The 11,846-nt window shown below is 41.3% G+C and overlaps 2 protein-coding genes across 4 annotated transcripts in view; one reads left to right on the forward strand and one right to left on the reverse strand.

The window, feature by feature from the left end:
* The window catches only part of LOC106312391 (probable serine/threonine-protein kinase At1g54610), a 3,800-nt gene extending 2,446 nt beyond the window's left edge, over positions 1–1,354 (forward strand). The window contains exons 6-9 of one of the 3 annotated variants that reach the window (XM_013749901.1): positions 181–271; positions 347–856; positions 935–1,067; positions 1,249–1,354. In XM_013749901.1, the coding sequence (XP_013605355.1) occupies positions 181–271; positions 347–856; positions 935–1,067; positions 1,249–1,268 (754 nt within the window). In that variant the 3' untranslated portion in view covers positions 1,269–1,354. Of the gene's footprint in view, positions 1–180; positions 272–346; positions 857–924; positions 1,068–1,248 lie in introns of those variants that run through there. The other 2 variants (XM_013749900.1, XM_013749902.1) reach the window with 2 other exon arrangements.
* Positions 1,355–1,751: 397 nt separating this feature from the next.
* Positions 1,752–5,288, reverse strand: LOC106312393 (LON peptidase N-terminal domain and RING finger protein 1). Its single transcript, XM_013749903.1, has 18 exons — positions 5,070–5,288; positions 4,873–4,977; positions 4,543–4,625; positions 4,316–4,400; positions 4,142–4,228; positions 3,987–4,048; positions 3,697–3,890; positions 3,553–3,613; positions 3,286–3,463; positions 3,182–3,220; positions 3,025–3,086; positions 2,897–2,933; positions 2,766–2,815; positions 2,600–2,666; positions 2,427–2,505; positions 2,271–2,350; positions 2,107–2,175; positions 1,752–2,026 (listed from the first exon to the last, which is right to left on the reverse strand). The coding sequence occupies exons 1-18, from the start codon at positions 5,136–5,138 to the stop codon at positions 1,967–1,969; spliced, it is 1,467 nt and encodes a 488-aa protein (XP_013605357.1). The 5' UTR covers positions 5,139–5,288; the 3' UTR covers positions 1,752–1,966.
* Between the last annotated feature and the right edge of the window lie 6,558 nt (positions 5,289–11,846).

The following is an 11,846-nucleotide window of genomic DNA, read 5'->3' on the forward strand; positions in this document are numbered from 1 at the left end:
ATATATATATATATATATATATATATATATATATAGTTATGTTATATTTATATATAATTAATATTTTTATATATTCGGCTATCCGATGTCCTTGGTTCGGTTATTTCGGATATAGAAGTATAGGAACTGCTCCGGGTTTGACGGTTTCGGTTGGGCATCAACGTTATATCGGTATTGCAGGAAAAAAATATGCGGGAATGGGAGACGTGGTACAGAATCAAGGAAGCCAACACGAAAGCCACCTGCATTTGCTAAATTAGCACCAGCTGAGGTATTCACTTTTTTTACATTTATTAACATCTTTGGTAGGAAGTAACTTAAACTTGCCTCTTTAATCTGTTTGCAGGACGCAAGACGCCCTTCCCAAACTTTTCCAAAACGTAATGGTCATTCAGTTCATAACTCAATCGATAGCGACGCCAGTTTATATTGGAAACTGCAAAAAAAGCCATCAGAACATGAAAAAGAAGAAGCTTCTCATGTGAAGAATGGGGATGTACCATTCTCAGGGCCTTTGCAAGTCTCTGTATCAAGTGGTTTTGCATGGGCAAAGCGACGAAAAGATGAGATATGTGTTAGATCACATAATAGATCTCTCTCAAGGGGTCACATTCCTAACCTGTTGGGACCTTCTCCTGCTTTCAGTGAGATCTCTGACGCTGAGTCTAAGATGAAAGAGAATGAAAAGGAAGAAAAACAACTTGAGGCATATGAGATGTTGAAGCTTTCAATGCTGAAGAAGTGGAGAAAACTTGAACGTCCAGATTCTTTTGATGCTTCGGATGAGTATCATTCCCAGGATCTATCGTTGGCTCTCTATCAGAGAGAAGAAAAGGCAGCAAAACTGGGACATTTGGTACGTCAGTAGAACATGCATGATCTGTTTTGTTGAGAAACATTACTCAAGTATGCTAATGAGTTAAGATCTTGACAGGGTTACAAAGACAATGATGAGAAAATCGAATTCTCAGGCCCCTTGTTGTCTCAGTCTTATGGAGTTGATGAGCTTCTTGAACGCCATGAACGCCAGATTCGCCAGTTGGTTCGGAAATCTTGGTCTCAGAAAGGTAAAAACATGATGTTACAAAGTAACAAGAAATGCACGTTATGCCTTTTGATCTACTTTGCTATATTGCGCAATAAATGTTCTGGTTTATGATTCATTTCTTTGTGTACGTTATATACTATGAAGTTAAAGATCTTAAAACATGCTGAGCAACAACAAGTGTATGGTTATGTAAATTGCAGGTAAGAAACATGGGAAATGATTCGTATAAAAGTATGTGTCATGAAACGCGTCCCATATGGATCTAGAAGAGTTCTCCAAGAACTCAAAAGAGTTGATGGTCTGAGATAAACAAGATCGTCAGAAACTGTGATGATCAAGCAAAATATGGAGAAAGCCACGAAGCATATTATTTTTGTTATTGTTATTTACAACTTAATCTTATTTAATAAGTTCAAATTTTGAGAATATAATAACCAGTTAACCACAATCTGTGATTAATGTATAGAGCTAGCGCAGTGCCATAGCATATGTTTCTAGACATTTACATAACGTTAAAAGAATTATATAGAAAATCCAGTGTCTTATATAATAGATCTGATATTTGTTAAACAGGATTCACTGATTTATTCCAAAACTGAGACCTCTTGTTTCATGATGGTACTTTAATGATGCCTCTCGTGAGGCCATGTTGGATTATGATTGTGTCATCAGGATTTGACATTGAGTTTATCTATTTGGGATCTGTACAAGTCTCGTTTATAATAATGAGTCACATTCTAACAAATTAACCAAATGGTATTGTTGTATTTGTAAGAATCTTCTTTGCATTTTGCAGTTGCATCATCATGAAGAATATGGTATTTTTGGTTTTCAATCATTTTATGTATGAATCATGACTTTCTTATAAAACAGATCCAAGTTTAATCTCTTAGTTGTGATCGAGTATATGGTGCAGGTTCATTGCATTCTGCATCCTCGTTCTACTGATCGAAGATATATCAACCCACGCCTTATTCTCTGCAACAACAAAAAAAAGTTTCAACAATCAAAAAAATCTCATATCGAGCAATCTATAGACTAGTCAGATATTCAAGTACCTCTCCAGTATCTTGAAGCCCAAGTAGTTCCAACCTTTCTGAAGGTCTCCTATCTGTCAATGTCGCAAGCTGACACCCCCCAAAAAAAAACAAAGCCATTGAGTTAACACAAGTATACAATGGCAAGAGTTGTGTCTATCTTTAGAGAGCCTTTTGTAAATTACCCAGAAACTGAAGCGCTCGGGATCTTGAGGTGTAGGTATCATAGATTCAACAATTACAAGTGTTTCAAGTCTTCTTCTGTCTGTGTAAAACAAAAAATGTCTAAGACGTAAAGAGTATACAAAGTGGCACAACTACAAATAAAATAGTTTGCTTACCTCCATGTCTAGCTGCTTCCTTTGCTCTCTCTAGCCATGCCCTAGCAAATGACGCTGCACTAGTCGTCAGTTCCCGCAACTGTAACAAGTAAAAAAAAAAAGTGAGTAAACAAGAGAAAGAAAATAAAACTCACTGTAGCAAATAGTACAGTTGAGATGCTTGGTAATCATACATCAGCTTTCTCTTGGTCGCTTTGTGGTGGTATGTCTGTGACCCATTCAACCTCTGCAACACGATACCTGAAAAGAACAAAACAGACAAGCATTTGTGTTCGAGTATAACTAAAATGATGATACATGAATGAAACAAACAGAACAGAACACTATGACAAAGCTTACCCATCTTGATCCCAAGCTTTTATAATGCGACACCTTCTATGGCTTTCCAGCTGAAAAAAATGCAGGTACTAACTTGATCATTTGACAACTTACACATGTAACAATGCCACAAGATAAGTAATAATACTCACCTCCAAGATAAAACGTCCGTCTGGGAGTGGATCACACCTGTGTAATTTTTCAAAACATTATCAGACCCAAGATAAAGTCATCAACTAAAGGACCATTAAGAATCATAAGAAAGAAAGAAGCAACAGACTCTGTGATTTCGACTTCGCAAGCAACATCCACTGGTGAACCTGTCGCAGAATCAAGAGCTACCTATGAACATTGGAATGGGCAAACCTTACTAGTCAGAAACGTTTTATGAATGTATAGTGAAGAAGAAACATGAAGAAAAATGACACGTCACCCACCATTCCCATCCGATGGTTTCCTTCCATTATTCTTCTCACCTGTTTCAGTCAAACACGTGTTAATACACGATAAAGGAGACTAGAAGAGATTCAGAAAAACTCACCATTAGTCGGTATCTTGGTTCAAAAATGTGAAGAGACAACTTCTGACAAGGAACGATCACATCCATGACAAAAAGAGGCATACTTTCATTGCCTAAGTGGACCAGAGTGTCTTGCTCTGATTTCCTTTCAGCATACTCCTCTGGAAAGTTTTTTTGTATGATGTTATTCAGTGTCACACTGCCAACACATAGTTGCTTCAGTACAAGAACTTTAAATCATAATACATGGAACTTGGAGGAGAATAGATAGTAGTGCATGTCTTTAACCTGACAGCACATGTTCTTGGAGTCATAAAAATGACAGTTCGACATAGTGGACATTTGTTGCCTATAATCCACAAAAGCATCAACAAGCAACACAATAGTAAAAGAATACATTTTCTAAAACCACAAACAACCATATAAACCCACCACGATCCATAGACTGGAAGAGGCATGATCGGCAGAATGTATGCCCGCATGGAGTTGTAGCAGGTTCATACAGCAATTTCAGGCAAACAGTGCAATCAAAGTCATCAGACCGCTCAGCATTTCCATGAGTCTTTCTCGTCGAAGTAGGCATCATAACCTTGTCCAATTCTTGAAGATTGGATCGGAGAGGATCGCTTCATGCGATCAGAAAGAAACTCCAAACTTTAAAAACGATGCATTCTATTAGGAAGCAAGATTGAATCAGAAATGATACACACACACTGCCGTACCTAAAGGGATCAATCTGTAGACCTGAGAGGATAGTGTCACGTGCTGCCTCATATCTTTCTAGCTGCAGATTCAGAAAAACAGTTTGACATATGTGAGCAGAGTGAAAACATCTTTGAATAAGAATATAAAGATAGAAGAATAACTCAGCACATACCAGCATGAGGGCACAAGCCTTTGTTATATATGACTTCACTGAAGTGCTCTTAATATTCATCACCTTATCAGCATCCTTAAGAGCAAGCTGTAGAAAATATCAAGGTGAGCTAGAGGCGATGACTGTTACAACTGCTAGTAACACATGTTAAGCAAGTAGAATAATAATGCATACTTCACCAAGCATCGACATATCGAAACCGTTCAGAGGTCTATATTCAGAAATGGATGCAGATCTCTGCTTCAGATATTGGCCAAATCTAAGAAACAAAAAGGGGTTGAGAGATGGAGAGAGATAAGAATATGTCAATACACGTAAATATATTCCACAATCCAATAAAAAAATATGTTATCAAAGCACATGACAACTCTCCATTTGAAGTGGAAAAGAAGAAGCGTTACCTTATATAAGCAGCACTTCTATTGGTTAGAACAACAGGGGCAAGAGGCTTAACAGAATTTGCTTTTGAATAATTGCTAATCGCCTGGAAGAAAACAAAAAAAAAAAACGAACATATTTGAGAGTTTCAGCATCAAAGCTTTAAACTTGCACAAATCTGGATTGGTGAAAAAAGTTGATAAGCAGTAGAGTCACAGGCAGAAGAAATATACAAATGTATCATCAGATGGCTAGTGCTAGTAGTCTAGCATCACCAAGAAACTATTACAAAAAGCAAAATACACAATAGAGACTACCAACTCAAAGAGAGAGAGATTGATTAATGAACTAACCTCTTCAAAGCGATGAGATTCTTTGAAAGCTTCGTTTCCCTTCTCCACAAGTTGAAACACTTGATTGTGTATGTCCAAAGGCAACGAGTTGTCAGCTTCACTGACCTGTAAAACCAAGAAAGAAAGAAGAAACACACTTGAGATATTCAACATTAATGAATTATTAATACAATTGCTGCTAATCATAAATCACTTACCAGACCATAGTTTTCGACATCATCCAAACCGAACAGAGTGAACGCAGGATGAGATACTTCGTTCGACATCGAGCTATAGATCAAATCAACGCAAGAAAACTGGGGATTGTGATAAGTAACAAAGAGAGAGTCGTGGACACTTGTGCGACCACGGATTTGAATCCTATACGTGTTTGTTTGTTTATACTCTCTCCAAGCCCTTTTTTTTTCCAACAATCCAATCTCTCTTCTCTTTAGTAATCGAAAGGTGTGTTTGTCTTTTATCTTCCTTCTTCCTCCTTATTGGGTCTCTGACAAAGCCCATTTATTTACAATGAAATGAATGATGAAATAAGCAATCAATTAAATAATGTGTAAATTAACCAAGAAAATTATGGGTAATTTCCACTCTCTTCAGACTCTCTCTACTCTCTCATATATAGCAACACAATGTACCAATGAGGTTTGGTTCTTTTACAAAACTATGGCGGCCATAATTGGAGATGGAGCTACTGATCTCCAAGTAAGCTTCATATTAATTGAGAAATTTACAAGATAACAAAACAAGTCTCCAGTGAGCAACTAACTAGATTAATTTTACTTGTCAACGTGGTGGCGCGGATGCTGCTACGCTTGAGTTCAGCTTCAAGTTTGAACCACTCGTTGGATTAAAAGCCTCTAAGTATAGAGAAAGAAAAGAGAACAAACATACAGAGAATGTTTACAGCCGATCAATATTCTCACCATGTGGCGCAGCGTATCAACGGTAACTCAGCTCAAATCTAGGGATTTAGGGTAAATCTCTAGAGACCTGACTTCTTGAATCGATGAATTGAATCAAATCGACGCAAGGCTCTCGTATTGATGAATTTAATCGAATCAACGCAAGGCTTAAGAGAAAATTCTTGTATTAATAACTTTCAAAAACTCAGTAATAAGAACTACAAGTCTATGTCCTTATATAGGGACTTAAGGTCGGTTTATAAATCACCTTCCCTTTTAGAAATAGGAAACTAAATAACAAAAAGGAAAACACCAAAACATGTTAAGAAAAGGAAATCCTAAACGTAATTGAAACTGGTTGCTTGGCGGACAAGGTATCATGATGCTGCATCAGGTCCCCCGGGGTTAGAAAGATTCGTCCCTGAATCCGGCAGAGGATCTGGGGGAACGTAGCGCGTTAAATGACGGACATTGAAAACATCAGAAGTGTTGATGTGAGCTGGGAGTTGTAGACGATAAGCGTTGTCGTTGATTCGTTCAAGAACTTCAAGAGGACCAATCTTCTTTGCTTTAAGTTTATTATAAGAATGAGCCGGTATTCGATCTTTAGTGAGAAACGCCCAAACTTGATCACCAACTTCAAAAACAACACGCCTGCGATGAGCATCGGCAGCAGTTTTATAGTTTGTTGCTGACGTCTGTAAGTTAGAGATCACTCGCTGATGGATGGTATGAATATCGTCGATGAAGTCGGCAGCGACCCCATGACGTCGAGACTGATCCGGTAATGTACTAAGATCAATAGGGCCACGCGGACTCATGCCGTACACCACCTGGAAAGGACTGTAACCAGAACTCCTATTTAAAGCATGATTATGGGCAAATTCTGCTTGCGGAATCTTTGCATCCCATGTCCCAATCGAATCTCCCACAAGGCAACGCAACAAGTTGCCCAAAGAACGGTTAGTGACTTCAGTCTGACCATCAGATTGGGGATGATAAGCGGAACTCATATCCAAACTAGTACCAAGCATTTTCCATAATGAACGCCAAAAGTGACCTAAGAACCGAGAGTCACGATCGGATACAATAGAAGAGGGTAAACCATGGAGGCGATAGATATCCCGGAAGAATAAAATAGCCACTTGGAGAGCGTCGGTAGTCTTTTTACATGGAATAAAGTGAACCATTTTGGAGAAACGGTCGACGACAACAAATATGGAATCGAACCCGCGTTGAGTTCGTGGAAGTCCCATAACAAAATCCATACTGATATCAGTCCAAGGTTGCGTAGGAATAGGAAGAGGGAGATAAAGGCCGGCATTGGTGGAATGACCTTTGGAATGCTGACACACAACACATCGCTCAATAAATCTTTCAACATCACGGCGTAGAGCTGGCCAGAAATACGAACTGGTGAGGAGATGCAAGGTTCTGTCACGACCAACATGACCTTCCCCATGTGTTTCAGAGATGAGCTGTAGACGGAGGCTACAATCGGGAACACACAAACGGACCCCGCGGAACAAGAAGCCATCGTGGAGTGTGTAATCGCGAGACTCGCCAGCTTGAACCTGAGCCAGTATGCTTGCAAAGAAGGCATCAGAGGGGTAGAGATCAGCAAAAGTTCCGAACCCAGGGACAGACACATGTAATACCGAAAGAAGAGTCCGACGTCGACTCAAGGCATCAGCGACACGGTTGGAAACGCCTGAAGTATGTTTGATAACAAACGTGAACTGCTGTAAATATGACACCCAAGAGGCATGGCGAGCCGAAACCTTATCTTGACTACTAAGATGTTTAAGAGCGTCATGATCGGTAAAGAGAACAAATTCTTTATGAAAAAGATAATGGCGCCAGTGTTTGATAGCCTGGATGATTGCATAGAACTCCACATCATAAGTGCTGTATCGTGCTCTAGCTCCAATGAGTTTTTCACTAAAAAATGCAATAGGGCGACCTCGTTGGCTTAGAACTGCGCCAATACCAGATTTAGAAGCATCACAATGCAACTCAAAGACCTGCGAAAAGTTTGGTAAGGCCAAGATAGGTGCAGAGGTGAGCTTCTGTTTGATGGCGTTGAAGGCATCCGTGGCTTCAGGAGTCCATGTGAAAGAGCCTTCTCGTCGCATACAATCCGTAAGTGGAGCCATGAGACTACTAAATTGAGGGACGAAACGTCGGTAGAAAGAAGCGAGGCCATGAAAACTCCTAGTTTCAGTTAGAGTTGTAGGGAGGGGCCAAGATTGAATAGCTTCTACTTTAGCGGGATCGACGGCGAGGCCGTTGGCAGATACGATATACCCGAGAAAGTGGACCTGTGCTGACCCAAACTCACACTTTTTAAGTGTAGCGAACAGCTGATCACGCCTCAGGACGAGTAGTACCTCGCGGAGGTGCGCAAGATGGTCAGCAAGATTCGAACTAAATATGAGTATGTCGTCGAAATAGACAACGACGAACTTGCCAATAAATGGTCGCAGGGCTTGATTCATAACCCGCATAAACGTGCTTGGAGCATTAGACAAACCAAACGGCATAACAAGCCATTCAAAAAGACCTTCTCTCGTCTTAAAAGCCGTTTTCCATTCATCACCCGGCCTAATACGGATCTGATGGTAACCACTTTTGAGATCAAGTTTAGAAAAAATAGAGGCCGAACCAATTTGATCCAGTAGGTCGTCGAGGCGCGGTATAGGGAACCGGTAACGGACAGTAATCCTGTTAATAGCACGGCTATCAACACACATACGCCATGACCCATCCTTTTTGGGTATAAGTAAAGCCGGAACGGCGCAGGGGCTTAAGCTCTCCCGGAGAAACCCTTTCGTCACTAGTTCTTCAACTTGTCTCCGTAATTCTTCGTGCTCACTAGGACTCATACGATAATGAGCTCGATTAGGAAGAACTGCATCAGGGACCAAATCTATGCGATGTTGAATATCGCGGAGAGGTGGCAGCCCAATTGGTAAGTCATCGGGAAAAACATCACTGAAATCTTGTAGTAGAGGTTCAAACTCGCAAGGTAAATGTGGCATGGAAGGAGAAGTCGTGGGGTGAAGAAGAAAAACGATTCCCTCTTCACGCATAGCTGCCTCAAATGGTTTCCGCTGGAGAATGAGTATTGGTGACGACTGGGGAGATGATTTTGTTGGTTCCGAAGGCTGAAGTGTGTAGCTGCGGTTGTTAAAACGAAATGTGTAGGTGTTGAGGAAGCCATCATGTTGAATGCGCCGATCGAAAATCCAGGGACGTCCTAAAAGAAGATGGCAAGCATCCATGGGAGCAACGTCACAATGAATTTGGTCTTTGTATGATTCTCCAATCGAAAAAGAGATCAAAGCACGACGAGTGATGAGTAAGTCAGTCTTCTGGTCTAGCCATGCTAGTTTATAAGGATAAGGGTGAAGTTCTGTTTGTAACTGTAGTTTGTTCACCACTTCCTCTGCGATGACGTTTTCACTACTACCCGAGTCTATGATGAAGTTACAAACTTTGCCTCCGATGGTACATTTTGAGTGGAACAGATTATGTCTTTGAGGGTTGATGTCGGCACTACGAGGAGCTAGGCAGATGCGGCGGACCATTAAGCATGGTCCATTATCCGGCGTGAGAATCTCAGGTTCCTTCATAGGATCAACAGGTTCGTCGTCATAAACCACTTCGACATCGTTACCAGCAGTATCCAAAAGGAGTCCACGTCTATTACGAGTTGGACAATTAGACTGGCGATGGCCAATTTCTCCGCAAGAGAAACAACGAAGGGAGCTCGGACGATTGGTGCGATTGTCGATGACTGGTACAATAGCAGTATCGGTCTTTGCAGGGGTGGCGTCATCTGTAGGGGATTGAGTTTGTTGTGTAGGACGAGTAGTCCGTGCATTTGTCCATGATGAAAACGATGACTTAGTCTGAGTCTCGATAGTCAAAGCTTGTTGGTGTGCCTCAGACAACGTAAGCGGATGAAAAAGATTGAGAGTGTGTTGAATTTGTTGACGAAGGCCTGCTGTGAAGCGTGCTACAAGTTGACGCTCCGAATCTTGAATGTCAACACGGGTGAGGAGTAGAAAGAACTCCGTAGAGTATTCAGCGACGGAACGAGTCCCTTGTCTCAGGGTGTGGAGACGCTGGAACATGAGCTGATCGTAATTGTACGGTAAGAATGTTTTCTTGAGTTTTGACTTGAGCTTTTCCCAAGATAAAATCTTAGGTTTTCCAAGACGAGCTCGGGCTGTCTTTGTTTGTGTCCACCATGCCGCGGCACGTCCACGAAAGCGCATGGTTAAGAGAGGAACACAACGTTCTAATGGGGCTCTTTTAAACTCGAGAATTTCCTCAACCGTGACTATCCAGTCCAGTAGTTCTTCGGCTGAAGTATTTCCATGGAACTCGGGAATCTCGGTTTTGAATCCTGTTGTCCACTGATTATCGGCTGCTGCCACTTGAACATTGTCTTGAGCGATAGCTCGGTTGTTGCGAAGAGGAGCAAAAGGATTAGCATCAACCGCGGCGGCGAACGGGTCTGCAGCGTCGTCTTCATCTTCTTCCTCATCGTCATCACGTTCAACGTTTTCGCGAGGTGGAGGTGGTGGTGGTCGTTGAACATTAAGGGCTTGGAGGGTGGTGGTGATATTGGCCATCTGGGCTTGAAGCTCAGCAATGGCGTCGCGGGTGATTTCTGCCTCGGTACGTAATGGTGCTCTACGAGTTCGTGCCATCAGATATGATCAACAAGGAACGTAGCAAAGCTCTGATACCAACCTGGCGCAGCGTATCAACGGTAACTCAGCTCAAATCTAGGGATTTAGGGTAAATCTCTAGAGACCTGACTTCTTGAATCGATGAATTGAATCAAATCGACGCAAGGCTCTCGTATTGATGAATTTAATCGAATCAACGCAAGGCTTAAGAGAAAACTCTTGTATTAATAACTTTCAAAAACCCAGTAATAAGAACTACAAGTTTATGTCCTTATATAGGGACTTAAGGTCGGTTTATAAATCACCTTCCCTTTTAGAAATAGGAAACTAAATAACAAAAAGGAAAACACCAAAACATGTTAAGAAAAGGAAATCCTAAACGTAATTGAAACTGGTTGCTTGGCGGACAAGGTATCATGATGCTGCATCACCATGCATGCACGACCTCGCTCACCAGATCCTTGAAGAGAAGCCTCTCTAAGTGTAGCTCTACACCCGGGACTACATCATCAAACTCTGTCTCCATTTCAACAAGTCCTCTTCTTGTTCCCCCAACAAGAACCAAAGTTATCTGATCGTCTCTTGGCTTCCTTCCTTTTGCACTGTTTCTATCTCTGAACACAGCTCTTTCAAAAGCTGTTGCGCACTCAACAATACCTCTAAGTAGTGTAGGTATGCATGCATATATATGTATTATCTAGTCTAGAATAAAAGCTGTTGGGGAAAGTCACACGGCGCAGCGGAAATACTAATGGTCGTGTTCTCCTGACCTTGTGCGAACCTGTGAGGAAAATACTTCGACGATGGCAAGATATCAAAGTTGCGATAACTAAATGAGACACACAATTTTTACGTGGAAAACCTCCTCGATGTGAGAAGAAAAAACCACGGGACCGTAGTCCACTCAAAAATCCACTATATAAATGGTATGAGTACAACCACGTCCTCCCTGTTCAACAGCCTGAACAGAACAGAGAGTCTAGCTACAAATAGCTATCTCCAACACAAACAACAACAACAAGAGAGCAACACAAAGCTTCAAAACCGGCAGCAACCAAACGACCTCAGCTCACAAAGATTCCGGCTTCCAGAAACTAACCCAACCGTACAAATCCAAGATAAACAAGTCGACAATACCTCTGCCAAATTTCAGCTCAATAAGAGAAGATCTCACCGTTGGATTTACCAAACACCCAAGACTGCTCTGCTGAAGAACTATGGCGACCAGCTTCAAGAAAACCCAGACAACAGAAGATCCAACCGTTGAAATCCAAATCCCTTCGGTGAACCTCTAACCCACTGACTGAAGAAGCTTCCCACAAAATATCAGCCCGATCAGGATCCGTTTGACCCTCCAAATCCAGTCTTGAAA

This window comes from Brassica oleracea, chromosome C8 (genome assembly GCF_000695525.1).
Source record: "Brassica oleracea var. oleracea cultivar TO1000 chromosome C8, BOL, whole genome shotgun sequence".
NCBI lineage: Eukaryota > Viridiplantae > Streptophyta > Magnoliopsida > Brassicales > Brassicaceae > Brassica > Brassica oleracea.